Genomic DNA, 21,394 nt, shown 5'->3' on the forward strand with positions numbered 1-21,394 from the left:
ATTTTCCCCATGATAACTCTTTCAGGTGTGAATTTTTCTTCTGAGAGGTAGATTTCTCTCACTTCCTGCTGTTTCACCCCCATTCTTAACTATGAGTCATTTGGAAATGGGATGTTTATAACTCGGGGACTGCCTGTATTGTGATACTGAATTCCAAATTATTGTGTGTTGTGTGAGTACTTTTTTGTATGTCTTCAACCTGTTGCCAATTTCACTGAATAATCTCAATTTCTGATATTTTGAGATAATGATCACCACTGTGCTTAATGATTTATATTCTGGCTGGTCTTCTGTTTCCTTTCGCTAGACTACATTTATAAAATGATAGCTGTTATCTGAGCTCATAGTCCTAAACAGATAAAGCAGCATAACTAATAAGCAAATGAATATGTTTGCTATCAGTATGTTTTTATACATGTTTAGTATGCCCTGTCTTTAAGTTTATCTCAGCAACTCTAATAATTCAAAATATGAAAATTTTTCTCTTTTTTAAAAAGGGGAAATAGCATTTTACTCCAGGAAAGAAATTTGGGTTAATTGTAGTTAAGATCAATACTCCTGACTTCAAAAGAGGACTCTTCAGATTTAATCACAGATTCAATTGTCAATGCTTAAGACTTGAGCAGTCACTGAACAAACGAATTGAAAGAAATTGTATTGTCAAGTCACTTCCTAAAATCAGCCTCTGGTTTCCCCACAAACCATGTCAAGCAGAATAAGAAATAGTTTGGCATAGTAGAATTTATTTCTTGGTTGCGACTGTCAGGAGAACTAATTTTATATAAGCTGTAGCAGATTGATTACAGAACGTGAAGATTGCTGCAATTTCTGTTCCAAATAATTTAGAATCAATCTTGTAAGTGTCCAAGAAGGTAGCAGAATTATTAGTCTAGGCATGTATGCAGCTCTCTTCTTTTTCCTTTTAAGCTGATGGTGCAAAGCCCACCCTGTTGTTGGCCATATCGTAGACGGAATAATACTCCTTGAGGAAGACGTCACCAAAGATCCATAATGGCTCTCCAGTTGGGGAAGGCAAGTATGTGGCCTCAATCTGAACTGTACAATAGCCATTGTTCTGTGAAACAAAAGCCAAAAGAAAAGTTATGCTTCTGCCAGGGGAGTAAAACAAAACATTTTAAGAAAGTCTAGAATAAGGACTTGTTTGCACGATTTTGTGTGATCCTCCTTCATCTTACAGTCTTTCAAGAGAACTGCCAAAAGAGGCAGGGATTTCTATTTGTATCAGTCCAACCGAATGCCATCCTGAATACATAAATTTGCTAGATCATTGATGATGCTCCTTCTAGTGTGACGTATGATTTGGATCATCTTGTGTCTGTTAGAAGCAATAATAGGACTCTTCTCTCTGTTAATCCTGCTTTCATAGAATTTACTGCTTGATTCTGACAATAACAATTACAGAAGATCTGTTTTGAGATCTGTTCTAATGTAGAGAAGTATTAAAATGCCATTGACAATTTCATTCATGCCTAAAAGAGGACCATTAGGAAAGAGAAAACAGGATAGGTCCAGGGACTGTTAAAATAGCCAAGCCCAGTTGTCAAGATGTGTAATGAAATTGGCACCTTCTAAGAGCTCAACACTGGCTTTTCGGCTTAGAAATGGAGATGTGCACCAACCCCCAGAGTCGGACATGACTAGACAACATCAGGGGAAAACCTTTACCTTTTAAGAGCTCAATTGCTCTTTCCGACTAAAGTGAAGCCACTGAATTAATCAATCATATTTTCACTTCCTAAATTAACAGTTTCTAATATCACTAGCTGGAACCAAAAAAATGGATTGAACCTCAAATACTATAAACCAGGTTTGGAAATGTGAATAGCCAGGTTCAAGCTATGTGAATTAAGTTATGAACTCTTATATACTCACATTGGCAATGTAGGCAGAAGGTGGTAGTGGGAACTGGGATCCATTAATAATAAAGGTGAAGGTGGGCATGTTCTGGACATTGTTGCAGTTCACCTCATACTGTGAAAGCACAAATATTAACAGGATTATAACAAATGCAACTTCTCCACCCACTCCATCCCACTTCCTGTATTGAAAATGTCTAGATAAAGTAGCCCCCTGAAACATGCCAGACTATCATAGACACCAAATCTATGTCTGCATAGCCTTTTTCGGTTAGTTCAATCTCACAGAAGACATTTCATGGATGTAGCAGATAATCTAGAGTCGTGGAATTTCCATATCAGGAAATCCACTCCTGGAATATAGAAAATCCCCTCATGTTGATGATTAAGATATATGCTGTCCATGGAGGCCCTAGATATCACTTTGGCAATTTGGCTTCATTTGCTGTTGCTGTGTACCTTCGAGATGTGTATTTTCAGAGTCATAGTCCAACATTCAATCACTAGACCATGTTGTCTCTCTGATTGGTTGATTAGACCTGTCTTAATTGTGATTTTGACATCACTATGTTCTGGTAGCATACAGCAATATACCTATTTATCTTGATGCACAAATGCTTTCCAAAGTTAACTAATCCACTTACCTCACCATTATATTCTTGGCCTCCCACAGCTTGTAGGAAAGTACTCATGTACTGTTGTGGCACTGCCAGCAGATACGTCCCAGTATCCACAACTGCCTGACAGCCTTGGCTACACAAGCCAGTAGCCTGGTTGCCAATTAGAAATCTATATTAAAAATGTACATTATTAAGTTAATGAATGACTTTTAGAAGCTTACAGAGGTGTAATATAGGTGTAAATTGGGGTAAAATGCATGCTCTCTTTATGGAAAGTGAAAACTAGTACAGCAATGCTTTGATTAAAATGGAAAATGTCAATCTGGCCTTGGTGTAAAAGAGTGATGTATATCACTTACTCCTCAATTCCAATTTGCCAGTAAGCCTCACGGGTGACAGGCGCCCAGGTAATTTCCCCAGAGAACATCTGGGTGTCAATACCTCCCAAGATCAATTCTCCTCCATACTGAGCAGTTGGTTGTCTGGGAAAGTAAAATGTTTGAATATAGTCAAAATTTCACTATATTTATTAACCTGGCAGAAGTCTACATATTCAAAATAAATGGACATAGAGGGGAACAAGCCAAGTATGAAAGGGGAAAGCAGGAGGCATTTCACACTATATAATTACAACACTATGAATTCACTTTAACTGTCATAACAACATTCTACAGACTCCTGGGATGTATAGTTCAGCGAGGCATTAGAGCTCTTTGACTGGGAATTCTAAATACCCTCTCTAAAAGGAAAATTCCAGAATTCCATAGGAAATTAGAAAAACGAGGGAAATCATAGATCAATATGGGACAGAGTATTTCAGACTTGCTAACTCAAAACAGACACCATATTCTGATCTGACACTCACAAGTAGCATCTAAACATGTATTATGCCAACCATTTATTATTTCAATTTTGAAGTGACCAGAAAAGAGTGTTTAAAAGGAGTTCACAGCACTTATAACTATGTATAAGGATGAAACATTGTGGTACGAATGGTAATTTATTGGATCTATCTTTATTCCTCTATATGCAAATATGTATCTATGGAACCAAACAAAAGTTGTCAGATTTTGGATCTTACCGAGAGAAATAGAAGCTGAAGATGGGTTCAGAGAGCTGGCCTTGCCTCAGCATCTGCTGCATAATAGTGTAACCCCCTACATGGCCTACAGCTGCAGAAGGATAAGACATCCCCAAAATACCATCAAAACTGGCATAATAGAAAGGACTGGAAGGTTCATTCTGACTGAGGCCAATTTCCTGGTTGCGTACAACAATGTTCTGGACCTGGGGAAAAGGAACAGATATACAGTAGAGTCTCACTTATCCAACACTCGCTTATCCAATGTTCTGGATTATCCAATACATTTTTGTAGTCAATGTTTACAATATATCTTGATATTTTGGTGCTAAATTCGTAAATACAGTGATTACTACATAGCATTACTGCATATTGAACTACTTTTTCTGTCAAATTTGTTGTATAGCATGATGTTTTGGTGCTTAATTTATAAAATCGTAACCTAATTTGATGTTCAATAGGCTTTTCCTTAATCTCTCCTTATTATTCAACATATTTGCTTATCCAACGTTCTGCCGGCCCGTTTATGTTGGATAAGTGAGACTCTACTGTATTTCACTTTTGCAAACTGAGTCATAATCAAATATCTCAACTATCACTGGTAAGGACATGTAAGTGTAAGTGTAAGAATAATGTTGAATTAAAAAAAACTTGTAACACCTTGCTGACCATGTTGAATATAATGTGCATCAAAGAAACATACCTACTCAATTAGAAGAAATGTAGAGGTTGTTACAAAGTACCAAAAAAAATATGTCTATTGGACATGTAACATGAGCCTCATGAGTACTCAGTGTAAGTATACCATTAGTCACAAAGCCCATTCTTTTGTATTTTCAGTAGGTTCATAGAATCATAGAGTTGGAAGAGACCACAAGGGCCAGCCAGTCCAACCCCCTGCCATGCAGGAAAGCACAGTCTTGAGATCCTTTCACATTACACAGTTACAGTGCTATGATTCCACTATCACTGTCGCAGCGACATCATACAGAGCCTTAGGGATTGTAATTTGATGAGGCACTAAGGCTCTTTGGCTGAAAATTCTGAATACATCTCTCCAAACTATGAATCCCAACATTCCATGAAATGTTGCTATGTCATTTAAAATGGAGTCAAAACATTATAATTGTATAGTGTAAAAGAACCCATGTATTCTGAACAGGAAAATTATTTTTCTGCAAAAGATTCTTGATATTCTTCCCAAGCCACTCGTTTGAACTTTCCCACAAAACAGCAAACATAAAAACGACGGATGCTTGCATCATACAGAGTTTGCTTACCTGCACAGTATCATACCCTAGCATAACAGTTAGGCTGCCACTTCCATAGTACAGGCTAAAAGTCTGTCCATTGTTAGTGTATGTAGAGGATGCACTCGGGTTGAATCTGTTGTGGTTGCCTAGAATAAACAACATGGCAATGAAAAATTCAATTAATGTTTATATGGATTTCCCTCCAAGGCACCATATACAACAGGCCTGATTTTGTTGCAGTCCCAATACATAAAGCATGAATGAGAGTCACATGTGTTCACACCAGTCCCTGGAACACAACTTCTGAAAAGCAATTAATTAGGGTTCCGTTGACCCAAAAGTGGTTACTTGATATTTTTCTTTTTGAATTTTTTCCCCTATATCTCAAAAGTAACTGACTACGTGGGTGCTACACACTGCTGACATCTGTTAAAAAATACATTATCTTCCTATTTGCCCTATCGCTGTTACAATACAAACAACAGGATATGCAGCTGTGACAGGAGACACATCATGAGATGACTCTTGAGTGGTATAATGTACTTCTTTCACACCCTGGAGCTGTAGAAGTTATTAAAACATCACAGTTGCACTGCAAAACAAGTGGTGCTATCCTTTGCTGTGTTATATTCAGAATGGAATCTAGTTCTGACGTAAGGGTTAGAGGAAAGGATTAATTACATGTAACTTGTTTACATGATTTACCATTTATTTATGACCAAGTAAAATAGACCTTTAGTCTCTGCTGAGGCTTTGTTCCACCTACCGTGGATACCAAAATCCATGCTCAAGTCCTGCTATTTACAATGATGCAGCAAAACAATGTCCCTTATATAAAATGGCAAACAATTCAAAGGAGTGGCAGAGAGTGCCTGTAGATCTGTGAAATGTTGAGAGAATACAGCATAAACACATCAGCCTAGTGCTAGCATGCAACAAAGTCCAGATTTGTTTTTTGGAATATTTTGCTAGATTTTTTTCAAGTCATGGTTGGTTAAATCTATAGATGTAGAACCTATGGCTACAGAGCCAACCTTTCCAAACTATGTGTCGCGACACATTAGTGTGTCAGCTGCAATGTGTAGGTGTGTCCCGTGAATGTAATAAGAGATCTCTGAGTCTATGTGACATAAGCAAGAAATAATACATTTTCAAAAATATAAATGAAAGTTGGGTTGGTTTAATCTCTGATTTGCTAGTAAAGCTGAAATACTGTGTCGCAAAATGATGCATGTCTAAAGAGGTGTGTCACCAACAGGAAAGGTTTGGAAAGCTCTGCTGTAGAGAGCTGGCTGTAGGTCAAATGTGGATCGCTGGGCATCCCTGAAAACGTAGAATATTTTTCTGGAGATCAGGGCTCAACCATGCAAATCCACTGGTGATACATTCTATCAGTCTCAGAAGAAGGCAAAGGTAAAATGTTTTTGAACAAATACTGCCAAGAAAACTTGTAGAGAGATTCTCAGGATAAGTCATATGACTTGGGGGCATACCACAAGTTTCTCCACAAACATTGAATTCCTATGGCCTCTTTTAAGTGTACTATGTGCTTTAGTATAACACTGTAACATCTCTCATGGAAGTTTTTTTTAAGTAACAACCACAATAGTTGTTTTACACATATACAAGAAAGGAACCTTAATATTATGCCCCGTGATGTATCTGACATTATCAGAAGTGTAGATCTAGGGCCAGATACATCAACAGAAAAATCTCAAATTAATATGTGTTTATTAAATGTAGCCTAGAAAAGATGAGTTTGGGAAAATAAATGTGGATCATTTCTAATAAATATAAACCGGTTACTAAAAAACTAAACTGAAATGCACATGGATTTATTACTCACCACATGCAGCAGTATTGCAATACACAGATGGCACCCAAAGATTGGCAGAGCCAGTATCCATAAGAACCAGGAAATTCTGTGGTGGTGTCCCAATACTAATCTCTCCAAAGTAGAAAGACTGTCAGAGGAAACATTTTAGTCAGATGACATATCCCATAAATATTTATATTTTAAAATATTTTCAATCCAAAATGGAGGATACATATTGTGTGGTTGAATGAAGATAATATCATATTTGCAGAATTGATTTCTGCTTTTGTTCTAATCATGTCTGATATAGACTGTGAATTTTTATAGTCCTCCCATAATGGGCAAACAAGTCAATGCAGCAATCATCACTCAATCCGTCTATCAAAATACTATTATTATTATTATTATTATTATTATTATTATTATTATTATTATTATTATATTATGATTATTACAATATTTATATCCCGCCCTTCTCACCCAACAGGGGACTCAGGGCGGCTTACAATAAAACAGACATATAAAAACAGTACAATACACTATAAATCAGTTAAAAAATTAACTTACATATAACATTCATAAAATGCATTTATAAAATATAGATAGGCGTGTACAAGTTTAAAAGACTGGGTCTGTCAATTGAGTTCCAGCATACATAATAGTAATTAATGCTACCCTTGTTTAGTCCCTGTCAGCTCAGATCACATCATTGTGAAGTTGGGATTACTTTTTGCCCCATCCCTTCCTAACAAAGATCCCTCAGGGTAAGAATAGGGATGCCTCATTTAGTAAAGTATACCTGTTCCTTCATAAGTAAGGAGGGTAGGGTTCAGCATCTAGAGGAATCCCTCTCAAGTTGATGAAAACTAACAGCAGATTATCATTCCCACTGACAATTACATCAATAGCTGCCGTCAAGGAAGGCCATACAAGAACCAAAATGTCGTAATGTTGCCCTCTTCTGTAATTACATTAAACTTGATGCCCAAAGAAATTATTTGTACAACTACAGTTTTGCTTGGTTAAAACTGGTTAAAGTTCCTTTGGTATATTCACTTCAATTTCTAGTGTATCTCACTAAATATTTATCTATAATCAAAAACCAGAGAGCTCCAAAAGACATGAACATTAAGCACATTCAAAGAAGTAATTTCTTCTTCTTGAAGCTGGCAGGAGTAATGGATGGGTTGTTTTATTGCATCATCATGTATTGAGCTCAGCAGTTATTTCTCAATGAGCAATCATTCTAATATTTAGTAATAAAAGTACACAATGTACATGGTTTTGATACTCACATTTAAGTTATTGCTAATTGGTTCATAAGCTACATTGTATTCATTAAAGTGGTATTTCAATGCAGGATCAACACGGTTGTTCTTCAAAAATTCCTCCAGCACACCTTTCTCTTTCATGTTCTCTCGAATGGATTTCCCTTTCTTCAGAACGACTCTGCACAGGACACAACAATCTCAGGGGATTAGTTTAGGGATTTCAGGCCCTTCATATATCTATGATGTTTTTCAGCTCATTGATTTTTCTATTCATCTCACTCATGATTCATAAGCTTAGTAAGGATACTCACCTCTCCAGTCCCTCTGACAGGTGGAGACAAACCAAGAAAAGGATCAACCACTTCATGGTGCTTGATGTCTTCACCTTTGTGATCTACTAGAGAATCCTTCCAAACCCTGTCCATAATTCTGTCAATGAGCCCCAACTTTTATACTAAGGGCAACCATCCTCTATTATTTACTCTAAATTTCCCATATCATTATGCATACTCAATACCTACGGTTTCTGTTTATTTACAGATAAAAGGTGTTCAACACATAAAAGGTGTTCAACTTGATAATAAAGATTTTAAAAGCAATTTGTGCCCTTGATTTATAAGAAAGATTAAGATATAAAAAATTGGCCCTAGTGTAAACCTTTGTTACTAGAGGCGGGGAAAACAGTGATAAGCTGTCAATATCAGTTAAGAATAATCAGTTTCCTTGGAAAACTGGCAGTATTCTTTTTTGAAATAGTAAAGGGCAAGTTAATAATCAAAGTGATTGTGGCAAATATTGACATAATCGGGAAAGGCAATTTTTGGTTCAGATAGTTTGAACCAATATCCAAAGTAATACTAAGGACTTTATTGCATGCAGTTATTATTCCACAGTGGTCCCTGCCTTCCCACACATCTAATATTATTTTCTAATATGATTTTAAAGCACATGTTCACCTCCAGAAAGGGTTAATTTAAATAAAAAAAACAAAATGGCAAAAATAAACAGCTCAAGAATGGTGAGTGGGAGGGGAGTGGGACCCTAACCCCACAACTGTAGAGGATCTGCTGCAATTGATCTGTATTTTAAACAAAGTAATTCTGAGATGTGTGCCTTTATGATTACCTTAGTAGCATGCCAAATTCAAATATATACATTTCATTGTTTTGGAACTATAGTTGAAGCAGATGTATGTGAGTTTTCCAGGCTGTATGGTCATATACCAGAAGCATTCAATGTTTCACCCACATCTATGGCAAGCATCCGCAGAGGTTGTGGGGTCTGTTGGAAACTAGGCAAGTCAGGATTATATATCCGTGGAATGTCCAGGGTGGGAGGTGTCCACCACAGACATCAGGAGAGCTGCAAGACCAAGAACAAGCCACAAGAGTAAAGACAAAGATCTACCCAGAGGAAAAGTGTTCTTACTATACATCAAGGGAACCACTGACCTCATAGTGAAGCTGATGAAGAAGCACAACCTACAAACCATCTACAGACCCACTAAGGAAATCCAACAAATGCTACGTTCAGCAAAGGACAAGAGGGATTCTTTCACCTCTGCAGGAGTCTACCATATACCATGCAGCTGTGGACAAGTCTACATAGGACCACCAAATGCAGCATTGCCCAAACATGAATCAAGGAACATAAAAGGCACTGCAGACTCACTCAACCAGGGAAGTCAGCCATAGCAGAGCACCTTATGAATCAACCTAGACACAACATATTCCTTTGCACCTTAAAAACAAGATCATTAAACTATTTGTTTTTGACCAAATCTTCACCTGAATTACTCAGTTTTTCCTACTAAGAATTTAACTGCATATGCAGAACACTCAGATACAATTAAAATTGCTCATTGGCACTCACATTTACATGGAAAAGTGAGAGATGTTTAGATGGTATGATTATCCATCCAGAAACCACTATTTATACATTGCCTAACTAAAGTAGTCCATGCTGTATTCCCCAAACAATGTGAATGTGGAAATGCAGAATCATTTTGTTTTATGCCAGTAAACATGAGTCCTTCATCAAAAACTTCTAAACCGGCTGTGTTCAGCTATTGAAGACTGGAAGCAGGGCCATAGCCAGAAAAAATGTTCAAGTGGGGGTTGAAGCTTTTTTTAAGCGAATCATGAAGAGTAGTTCTATAACGCAAAATAATTTAGAAATCAGGCTCCATCAATAAACTTCAGTGGACATCCAAGACAGATAAACTTCAGTGGACACTCGTGGGGATTTGGTTAATCAGGTAAAATTCATGAGTAAACCAGGTTTTTTTTAAACATGAAAAATGTCAGGGGGATTTGAACCCCTGACACACAATCCCCCCCCCCCCGCTAGAGCCCTGACTGGAGGGGGACAAGGAAGTACCATCACTGCAAAAACAAAAAACAAAAAAAACTACTACTACCCCCAAACCTTCTGGAACATAGGGGTAAGTTTGGGAGTATTTCTGGGCCCTTAGAGGGCACTTTGAAGCAAAAAGTATTTTGAAAAATTTCACAAAATTTAATTTTGATTTCTAGGTTTCCAGGTGTATGCCAGACATATGGAAATGCCTTATACCCTCCATCAGTTATTAATTTAGGATATTTTGGAGTCATTTTTAAACATCTGGGGTCTCTGGCAGCTTCAAAAGCAGCCCTGGGAACTACATGTGATCCATGGTCTAAACTTTGTCCATTCCTTCTCTAAACAAATGTTGCCATCATTATGTAAGAAAAGAAATGTTGTTATGGACTTGAAACTGGTTAAAGAAGTTTAAACAGACAGTAGGAATCAATGGCCAGTTCTTGCAACAGAAGCATATGTACAATTGAGTTCCTCAGAAATCTTTATTGGTACTAGTGAATATAAAGTCAGGGATGAGAAATGAAATAACTGAATTTGCTTATGATATCATTGCATTAGAGGTGGCTAAAACAGCAATGGATTGTGATTAACTCAAAATAAGAACAAGCACTAAAATGGCAAATGAATTTCTGACTAAGCAAGTCTAAAGGGATGGGGCAAAAATGAATTCAAATTTTACACTGATGTGATCTGATTTGGCAGAGACTGACCAAGGAAGGGATCTTGGGATCTTGATAGATGGATTGCCAGGTCAATAAACTTGTCAACCTAGTGTAGGAGTGCTATAAAAACTCAAAATTAGACATGATTAGAAGTAATAATGGAAAACAAACCTGCCAATATGACATTACCCTTATTCAACCACATAGTATACACTGCATTTAAAGAGACAAATAAACAAGGTCTTCATAAAGGGGCAAGAAGGATAAGAGGCATGGAAAACAAAATATTTGAGGAAAGATTGCGGGAGTTGGGAATATTCAGTCTGATGGAGAGAAAACTGGGAGGTGACATGACTGTACTCCTTAAATATCTAACAGGTTGCCAAAGAGAAGAGGGGCAGGTTTGCTGTCTGCTTCCCCAAAGGGTAGGAGCAAATGTAATAGTCACATGAGGGAAGAATTTAACTGAACTTTAGTCTCCTTCTCTAGACATCTTCAAATAGAGGCTAGACAACTACCTGCTCAAGATGTTAGCTGAAGTTCCTCCACTGAAGTTGGATTTGGTGGCCCATGGATCCCCTTTGAACTCTATAATCTTACAATTTTATACTTCTGTCTTCTAGTTACTGCACTTAAAAAAGGATACTGTAAATGCTAAGCTTGAAAAGATGTGACCAAAATAATAAATGGGCAAGAGCAGTTTTATGAGGAAAGGTTATGACATTTGGACTATTTGGCTTTTTAAAGAGAAAGGTAAATATGATATATGTATATAAAACAATGCAATGAAAGTGAATAGGGCATCTACACAGTACAATCAATGCAATTGATACCACTTTAACTGCCATGGTTCAATGTTATAGAATTCTGAAAGTTATAATTTGGTGAGGCACCAGCACTCTTGGGCAAAGGAGGCTAAAAACCTTGTAAAACTACAACTCCCATGATTCCATAGCATTATGTCATAGCCATTAAAATAGTATACAATTGCATTACTTCTACCTATAATGCAGATGCACCCTAATATAAGCTTTTATACCTTTCCCATAAAACTGGAAGTCAGCATTATTTACTAAAGCTGAATATTAGAAGATTCAGCATAAGTAAAGTAATACACATTGTGCATAATGCACTACCATGATTATTGTTATAGCTACTAACTGGATGGTTTATAAGGGAATTAGAGAAGTCATGGAGAATAGAGCCATCAATGCTTGTGTTGCACTCCTGTGCTGCTCTTTGTGGGCTTCCAGGAGGCGTGTAGTCGGCCACTGTGAGCACAGAATGTTGGATTACTTAGGCCTTTGGCCTGAATCACTTTCAGGGACACCATAGAGGATGGAGGAAAGTATTACCATACCAAATAAGAATTCTGTTCCCCAATGAACTTTTTAATTTTAAATATCTTTATTATCAGAAAAATTTATACAGTGAGGTTTTAAAAAAAAGAGGGGAAAAGGTTTAGGGTAATGTGAGGGTAGATGGATTGGGGCTGGGGAGGTTGACTAGAAGGGGGAAAAGGAGGGGTTGAAGGGGATTAAGGAAGGGTTTAGGGTCAGAGGGTTTTCTTTGTAACTTCCCATTTATCCTTCTGTGTTAAAAGTCTGTTTTGTAGTTTATTCTTGTTAGTCAATGGTTTTTTTCTTCAGCACTGCAGACATTGAGACATTGAGAATTGCTCAAACCTATAAATCTGTGCTCTGTTTTCCTTTATGACTTTGCCAGCCCCTTTTCTTTGGATGCCTAACTGCATTTCTAATGCTTAACCCAGGTTTTAAGTACAGTAGAGTCTCACTTATCCAACACTCGCTTATCCAACGTTCTAGATTATCCAACACATTTTTGTAGTCAATGTTTTCAATACATCATGATATTTTGGTGCTAAATTCGTAAATACAGTAATTACTACAAAGCATTACTGCGTATTGAACTACTTTTTCTGTCAAATTTGTTGTATAACATGATATTTTGGTGCTTAATTTGTAAAATCATAACTTAATTTGATGTTTAATAGGCTTTTCCTTAATCCCTCCTTATTATCCAACATATTCGCTTATCCAACATTCTGCCGGCCCGTTTAGCTTGGATAAGTGAGACTCTACTGTAGTTGCATAGAAAACTGGGGAATGAAGAAAAATTTAGTTGTGAGGCAATGCTTTCATCCTCTTTTAGCTACACCATTATGTTCTCAGAATTAGAGTTGAATATATATATATATATATATATATAGAGAGAGAGAGAGAGAGAGAGAGAGAGAGTGTGTATGTATGTGTGTGTGTGTGTGTGTATGTGTGTGTGTGTGTGTGTATTGCAGTTCCAATGTTTCAGCAGATGAATTGATGTCATATGGGAACTTTAAGTAGCAGGTGAACCTAGCCCTTGTTGACTCTAGCCATTGGACAGTTTCTACAGTGGGCAACATAGTTCATTTCAAACATTATCTAAGTCCCCATATGTCCTGGCATCATAGTCAGTACAGGAAGATAGTGAGAGCTTGCAGGCTTCTGCAAACTATGCATGTTGTTTTCAGAGTTGTCCTAAGATGTAATCCTTGAAACATGGATTTCAGCACTCAGCAACTGAATAATATCACAGATAATATCACAGATCTACAGTACCCTACCCTACAATAACTTTTTGGGTAGGATCCACACATTCAGGGTGTAGAGAATATCATCAAAACAAAAAAAGTCCACCCAAAGCACTTTTTTCCTGTATGCACTGGCTACACTTTCCTCCCAGCAAATAGAATTACAGTATGTTGATATAAACCCCTCCCAAGCCATTTTAGCATAAATCTGTATTCTGAGAAGCAGAATTGTGGCAATCTGCCAAAATGCTAGCTCAATGCAAGAAGGATATACAGATTTTCGTAGAGTCAGGAAATATAAATAGGGGTCAGGAGACACATAGAACACTCACCTGAATGCAGTTCACAACCCTAAACCTCCTCCTTGCCCTGGGTACATTAAACTTTTCATTGGAGTCACAAAATGCCTAACAACTTTCTCAGTATAAATCTGTTTTTTAACATTCCTGGCAGGTGAGACTCAAAGGCAGTGAGCATAAAATCTGCTTCTGCTCTGCAACTTGTTTGGTAGAGTTCTTCTTTTATTAAAGAAAAGTTAAGCATTGTCTTCTTGGATAAAGCCCAAAACTTACATAGTCCCTGTTTTTATTTCTTGTTTGAGATTCTGGAGTAGGTATGTCCCTAATGCCCCTAATATCATCTATGGAACAGAGGCATGGGTGCCACAGACCTTTTGTCACTGAGTCATCAACATCATTAACACCATTGCATGCCACTATTACATTTATGCTACCAACCTTATCTCAGTTACTCTCAAAATTACAGCAAGATCCCTTTGTGTTATTGTTGTTAACAGCCTTCAATTCTACTTTTGATGGCTCTATGAATGAGAGACCTTAATGTTCCTCTTTCCTAAATAGCGCTGATAAGGTCTTGCAGATTCAAGTCTGTTGCTTTTATAACTGAGTCTATTCCCGTGGAATGTGGTTATTCTCTTTCCATACTGTCTTCTACCTTACCAAATACTATTGTCTTTTTCTTCTCATGATATATCCATAGTCCAACCTCAGTTTAGACATTGTGGCTTCTAGGAAGAGTTCAGATTGATTTGGAGACATTTAATCATTTCAATGACAGCAACAAATATGTTATAGACAAGCCCAAACAAAATTGTGACATATTAGAGTTTATTATTTTGATTGAAAGTCATTCTATCAGAGTCCAAGAGAACAGAAGCATAAGATTGGAGAGAAACTGGGTTTTGTCACATTCAAGCTGATAGTGCAAATCCCACCCTGTTGTTCGCCATGTCAAAAACAGAATAATACTCCTTAAGGAAGACATCTCCCAGGATCCACAATGGCTCTCCACTCTGGGAAGCCAGATAGGTAGGCTCCACTACAACTGTGCAATATCCATCATTCTATAAAAGAAAACAAAGGGATCTTTAAGCTTCCACCACTCTTCAAAAACAATATCCTGAAGCATTTGTCAAGAGAACATTCTAAAATCAGGTCTTGTTTAGACTGCATGACAAGAAGGTAACTGCTTATTTCTGGTTATGATCATTAAGGCATTGTCCACACAGCTGTATAAAATCCACATTGAACTGGATTATATGACAGTGTGGACTCAGATAATCCAGTTCAAAGCAGATATTGTGGATTATCTGCCTTGATATTCTGAGTTATATGGCTGTGTGGAAGGGCCCTATAATCAAATAACAATGAGGACATGCTTGCCAAAGGTTTGTTTGCCAGGGCATATGATGTGAGTCAGACCCACATTAGATGTGCCCCAGGGTGCACTTCGTGATCCGAATGTGCAGGTTCAGATCTGACCATAGTGCACATGATGCAGTGTGCATTGTGTCTCACGTTTTGTAGGTTCCACAATCATGGCCTCATTTAAAATATGAAAAGCCAAAGCAAAGCTGAGAAGATATTTGTGTATGTAACTCCATGAAAATAATTCAAATGCCCATAGCTGATCTTTGCAGGATTCCCAATTTTCTTGAGCAAATAAATGCTCATACGCATCCCAGCATTTTCCAAGTTGTGACTACAGAAATTTGAATAATATTACCGCAATCTCTTGATATTATAATATTCAGACAGCATGTTTTAAAATATATATTGTTAAGCAATAAAGTATACATACATTGGCGACATAGGCAGAGGGAGGCAGAGGGAACTGGGCTCCATTAATGACAAAAGTGATGGTGGGCATGTTCTGGACATTGTTGCAGTTCACTAGTAACTTTAAAAAGAATACAATAATGTTAAAACAGAAATTCTGTCCCCGTTAGTAAATAGACTGACAAAGGGTCAAACTAGATGTTAAGAGATCTGTGTATCTCAAGAATTAACTCTTTTTTTCCTGACAACAGAATTTCCTTTGAGATGTGTGCCATAGCAGTCACACTTGCCAATAAGCAGGTGTTTAAGTTTCATTGACTAGTCACAAAATAAAGCATGCCAAATGCAAGATACATAGGTGAAGGAAATAATGTACTATTACAGACATCTTTCATCATGTGATGCAGCATCTCTTCTTTCAAAAACACTATAAATAGCTTAAATCATTTGTTAATTACAGTTTAGAAAACAGCCATTAAATCAGTTGGATTTACCTACATGATGACTCACAGTTCAACAATTCTAGCACTTTAAAATATCATAACTATTTTATTCTTTTCATGTAAGTTGCTATGACTTTTTAAAAAAGCAAAACAGGAAATTGATTAACTAACAAAATGAATAATTAAATCAGTCATCCATCCAATATATTATAACTTTGGAAATTTCTTTATTCACATTTCCATGGATTCCTGGTTCACTAGAGAGATTCATACCTATTTACTACATCATTTCTCCCCGCCCCAATACTATCAGATCTCATACCTAAAAGAAGTTATCACATTTCTCTTGCACCAACTCTGCTTACTTTTATCTTGGGTGTTACTTCATGTGTTCAGACACAATAAATTTGAACACTTCCTCTGGGAATTGCAGTAATGCTCTGAGAAATATCCCCAAGGTCCCCTCCTTCACTTACCTCACCATTATACTCTTCAGCTCCCACAGCCTGCAGGAAAGTATCAAAGTACTGCCGTGGAATGGTAAGCTGACAAGTGCCAGTGTCTACAATTGCCTGGCAGCCTTCACTGCACCAGCCAGTGGCCTCGTTGCCAATGGCAAATCTACAGGGAGAAGAGCAAAGAATGTTGTACAGGCAAAGTTTGTAAGCAAGGAACAAACCAGGTGAAAGCTTGCAATTTTCAATCATTCCCAGAACCAGTGTTTGGAAAAATTACTCTTTTGGATTACAACTCCTGGGATCCATCAGCTAGCACAAACAATCTCTGTGAAATCTGAAAAGATTATTGAACTGGAGCTGGATTTTGAGCAACCCATTACTATACTCATTTTACCCACTGTAGTTACAATCCTTCCATATGGGAAATAAAATAATATTGTCTGTGGTGCTATAGAAGTGTTAAAATACTTTTAGGTTTGTGTGTGTGTGTGTGTGCACATGAGCAACAAATATGTACACATTTTTCAAGTAGCAATTCAGCTGTTATAACCCTAAATTTTGTGTAACACTCAAGCTGCACTTTCCTCTTGCTCAGCAAGTTATTGTTTGTTCATTTATCTCCATCCCTTGTCACTGAGAATGAATGTTCCTTGCAATATGGTTGCAGTAGGCATACAGATCCTGAATTTACAAAAAGCATAGACTGGATTCTCCTCTCTTGTAACATTCAAGTACAACAGTAATTCCCATTGAACCCTTATTTATTTATTTATTTTTAAAAGTACACAACATTAACAAGAGTAATGTCATCATCTGTAGGAGTGTCTTTTATGTGACTTTTATTTTATTGTATTATTATTATTACATTATGGCTAAATCTTCCCTTTGAAATGAACAATACTTCTGATGCATATCTTTGGTAGGATAACATTTATAATATTAAAATGTTCAGTGCTAGACACAGGAAGGTAGTGATAGTGGAGAGGGACTGATGAGAGCATGACCCTCCCTATCTCCCACCCCATAAGAATTTAAGAACTCAATTAAATGTGCCTTCAGCTTCCATATTTCTAGCACTGCAGTGATTTAAGATTTCCAATGAGCAGTTAGAAATACAGTTTATGCATCCAAAAAAGGGGGCAGGCAAAATTACTTGGGAAATTTTATATGTGAATGATTCACAATGTGTCACTGCAAGACTAGAAATTTTGGTATTGAGGGAAAATTACATGGTGAAGCAGAATTCTTATTTCGGGAAGGGGAGGTCTTCAGGAAATAAGAATGCTTATTTTGGATTTTGCCTCCCCTGTAGCTACACCTTGAGTCCTTAGTCCTTTCCTCCTGCATATACACACAGATTACACACATACATAAAAAGAGAAAAAGAAATAAGAAGAAAAATAACTATTTCTTTCAGCAAATAAACTTCCAGTTAGAAACAGGGACCTTTTCTTACCATCTCGGCAAAGCAAAAGGACATCAGATCAGAAAATCAGGCTTCAGCTATATATGGAACATCACTTACTCTTCAACACCAATTTGCCAATAAACTTCACGGGTGACAGGTGCCCAGGAAACGTCTCCAGAGAATAGTTGAGTATCAACGCCTCCCAAGATCAGTTCCCCTCCATATTGAACAGTTGGCTGTCTAGTAGGCGAAAATTGGGAGAAAAGAAGTCAAATGTAGATCTATGTTAAGCTGGAATATGTGCATAGATATCTCTGTGGTCAGAAAACTAGCCCAAAGAAGAAAACATAGATGAATCCTGAATAACCACAACAGCTATTTTTACAACATTTTGATTTTCATGCCATGGAGTAAGAGTTAAATGCCCAAGATCTTGCATCAGGATATGTATATGCTACATGTAGCTACATCTCCCCATGCTACCATTGCACTGGAGATGTTGTGACACAAAGACACAATGAGGGCCTGACAGGTCTTTTGCAGGTTGCACGTAGTGTTGCAAGATAGGAACCTTCACCATAGGTTGTAGCTGTGCTTCTATTCTGGTTTGCCACCTTTGTGCAGTTTTGCAAGGTCTTGAACTTTCTTTGCTGAGGTGGCTCATCAAACTACAAATCCCAGGATTGCATACCATTGAGCTGTGGTCATTAAATTAGAAATGAGGTCTCTCAAATAGAAGCTCCAAGTGCCCCTGAAATAGCTTCCCCTTTTGCTTTGGTTCAGAACTAAGATTACCATATTATGCAAATTGGATGTGCATCCTAATTTGGGGGAGGTAATTTAGCCAAAAAGGTGAGCATTAGATGTGAGTAAACACAATATTTCTCCTTCAATTTTTTTTCATCCTTCAAAATGAGGATGATTAGGTGAAGAAAACACCACCATCCCTCCAATTTCCATGCATATGATGGAAGAAAAGTCAATTCCTATTATATCGAGGGCAATAAACCATCAACAGAATACTATCAAAGAGCAGTAACTTCGTTATTTTAGATCTATTTTTCTAACATCTTGTATTTTCTCTTTGAAAAATTAGAGAGTTTTGGACCATACCGTGAAAAGTAAAAGCTAAAGATGGGTTCAGAAAGCTGTCCTTGATTCAACATCTGCTGCATGACTGTGGCTGTCCCTCCTACCGCTAGAGATGGATAAGCCATACCCATAATTCCGTCAAAGCTGGCATAGTAGAAGGGAGTCATAGGTTCATTCTCACTCAGGCCAAACTCCTGGTTGGTAACGACAATATTCTGGACCTTGGAGAAAGGGGAAAAAAAGATCCATCCATTCGGGTTTCCATTCTAAGCTTTAATGGGATCTCTTTTTTTCAAATATCCTTTTAAGAGTGCAGCACTATGTTCTGGATAAAGTTTAGAGGTATTACTTTTGGGAACTACAATCCATCAAATCCACCAACTACCACAACCACTGGCAATGGATATATGGTATATGTAATATAAAGATTAACATTTCTAACCTTCCTAAATGATTTTTTTTTTCTGAATTTGGACAATGTTTGAAGATTTTCCAAATAAAACACACTTAACAATGCAAAGCATACTTACCATCACAGTATCATAACCTAGCATGACTGTCAAGTCACCAGCTCCATAGTACAGGGTGTAAGTCTGCCCAGAGTTGGAGTATGTAGAAGATGCACTAGGACTGAATCTGTTGTGCTTTGCTAGAGTAGGAATAAAACAAAAAAAAATCTTTTTATCTTCAGCAAACAGATTTATAGTTGTATGCCATTTGCAATTGCTTCTCATATGTTAATTCCCTAGAGGTCTAGTTTTGTTATAGGCTTGGTGTATTGTCTTCACGGCAAGGAAGCAAAATGAATATTCAGCAAGATGAGGGGATCTTTCATAAAAACGTTGAATGGGTTTTTAAAAACTTTTATTGGAATGAATATAACTTCACAAAATTTAGAATAAAATTTACAACCTGATAGCATTTCTTATCAAAACATGTAATGCACACATATATAAAAACACTTGTTTTTTTAGCTTTCAATTTAATATGTCATTCCAACGGAACAAGAGGATCTATGCAATCCAAAGATAAATTACATTTTTGAAAAATCTCCATGAGCAAAAAATCTCTTCGAATATTGTTCTTTGAAGCCACTTTTCCATACAAAGGCCAACGAGATGTAACTGACAGAAAGCTACATGAGTTAAAATTAGAACATATTACTTTTTTGGACTAAAATACCCAGAAGTATGCCATGGCCTTACCAGTTGTAGGATTTTGATACTCAGCATTGAAGCTCACTAGTTGAACTTCCTTAAGTAAGGAGTTCTCAACCTTTCCCATAGAATTATCATAAATACAAAATGATATAATCCCATGTACACTTCCCCTACAACATTGGAGAAATAAATGTAGAAATAAATAAATGCACTTCAACTGAAAATATGCAGGCATTTGATTCCTACTGAAAACTATTTACTATCAAGTAAGTATAGATTTTTGAAAGAAGCCAGGTGTCCATTAATGAGCTTCCTAAAGCCAAATCTCTGTGCACCAGTGTGTTAGTACTCACCACAGGCTGCAGTATCACAATACACAGAGGGAACCCAGAGATTGGAAGAACCAGAGTCCATTACAACCAGGAAATTCTGTGGTGGTGTCCCAATACTAATCTCGCCAAAGTAGTAAGACTGCCAAATAAGAAGGTTTCAATAAGTTGGCAGGTTTTCCCAAACTTATACAAGTTTTTAACACTGTTCTCTGCATTTCTACTATTTTCTATCTGAATATCATGAAATAATACATCCCTTTTGAGGAATTTGATAGAAAAAAAGGGACGTTTCCCTATAGAATTGCTCTCCAATATCATCAAAAGGTGCAACAGAATCAGTGTTTTAGTATTCATATAATAGTATTTTAGTACTCACATTCAAATAATTGGTAATTGGCTCATAAGCAACATTGTATTCATTGAAGTGGTATTTTAATGCAGGGTCGACATGGTTCTTTTTCAGAAATTCCTCCAGCACACCTTTCTCCTTCATGTTCTCCCGAATGGATTTCCCTCTCTTCAGGATGACTCTGTGCAGAACACAAAAATTTCAGGGAATCAGTGGAAATCTTTCTAGAGCTTCCATGTCCTTTCTATGCCTGCTCTGTTTACCACTTGTCCTCTGCATTGGTGTTGGGAACTCAGAGTAAGAAAGCATGTAAGACAGGATACAGTATGTATTACAGAACTTGAAAAGAAATAGTTTAACTTTGCTGTGGAAAGATAGCATTATTCTGTCCTGAAAGAATAGGCAAAAATCTATGCCCCCCCCCCCCCTATTTGTTACTAGTGTTAATTCCACAATATTTATGACAAGTGTGGTTTCTGATAGTTACCTCTCTAGTCCTTCTGACAAGTGCAGATAAACTAGGACTATGATTAGCCACTTCAT

General features: G+C 37.1%; 2 protein-coding genes across 2 annotated transcripts; both read right to left on the bottom strand.

Moving 5' to 3' along the window:
* Positions 1-528: 528 nt before the first annotated feature.
* On the bottom strand, positions 529-8,285 carry LOC134298709 (pepsin B-like). The gene is made up of 7 exons (XM_062979773.1): positions 8,230-8,285; positions 7,943-8,096; positions 3,579-3,784; positions 2,857-2,979; positions 2,522-2,666; positions 1,894-1,992; positions 529-1,075 (listed from the first exon to the last, which is right to left on the bottom strand). The coding sequence occupies exons 1-7, from the start codon at positions 8,283-8,285 to the stop codon at positions 923-925; spliced, it is 936 nt and encodes a 311-aa protein (XP_062835843.1). The 3' UTR covers positions 529-922.
* Positions 8,286-14,647: 6,362 nt separating this feature from the next.
* On the bottom strand, positions 14,648-21,394 carry LOC100567135 (pepsin B). The gene is made up of 8 exons (XM_016993287.2): positions 21,339-21,394; positions 20,879-21,032; positions 20,524-20,641; positions 19,541-19,659; positions 19,032-19,231; positions 16,529-16,673; positions 15,632-15,730; positions 14,648-14,894 (listed from the first exon to the last, which is right to left on the bottom strand). Exons 1-8 carry the CDS (start codon positions 21,392-21,394, stop codon positions 14,742-14,744), a joined length of 1,044 nt encoding a protein of 347 aa, XP_016848776.2. The 3' UTR covers positions 14,648-14,741.

The sequence above is a fragment of the Anolis carolinensis genome, chromosome 4 (genome assembly GCF_035594765.1).
Source record: "Anolis carolinensis isolate JA03-04 chromosome 4, rAnoCar3.1.pri, whole genome shotgun sequence".
NCBI classification, from domain to species: Eukaryota; Metazoa; Chordata; class Lepidosauria; order Squamata; family Dactyloidae; genus Anolis; species Anolis carolinensis.

Bases quoted from the DNA above. Each gene is read 5' to 3' on its own strand.
- LOC100567135 (XM_016993287.2), bottom strand. From the start codon at position 21,394: ATGAAGTGGCTAATCATAGTCCTAGTTTATCTGCACTTGTCAGAAGGA. The intron at 21,033-21,338 runs GTAACTATCAGA...TGTTCTGCACAG, and splicing joins TTGTCAGAAGGACTAGAGAG to AGTCATCCTGAAGAGAGGGA. The intron at 19,232-19,540 runs GTAAGTATGCTT...CCTTTCTCCAAG, and splicing joins TAGGTTATGATACTGTGATG to GTCCAGAATATTGTCGTTAC.
- LOC134298709 (XM_062979773.1), bottom strand. From the start codon at position 8,285: ATGAAGTGGTTGATCCTTTTCTTGGTTTGTCTCCACCTGTCAGAGGGA. The intron at 8,097-8,229 runs GTGAGTATCCTT...TGTCCTGTGCAG, and splicing joins CTGTCAGAGGGACTGGAGAG to AGTCGTTCTGAAGAAAGGGA. The intron at 2,980-3,578 runs GTAAGATCCAAA...TTACTTTCCCAG, and splicing joins TTCAGCTTCTATTTCTCTCG to ACAACCAACTGCTCAGTATG.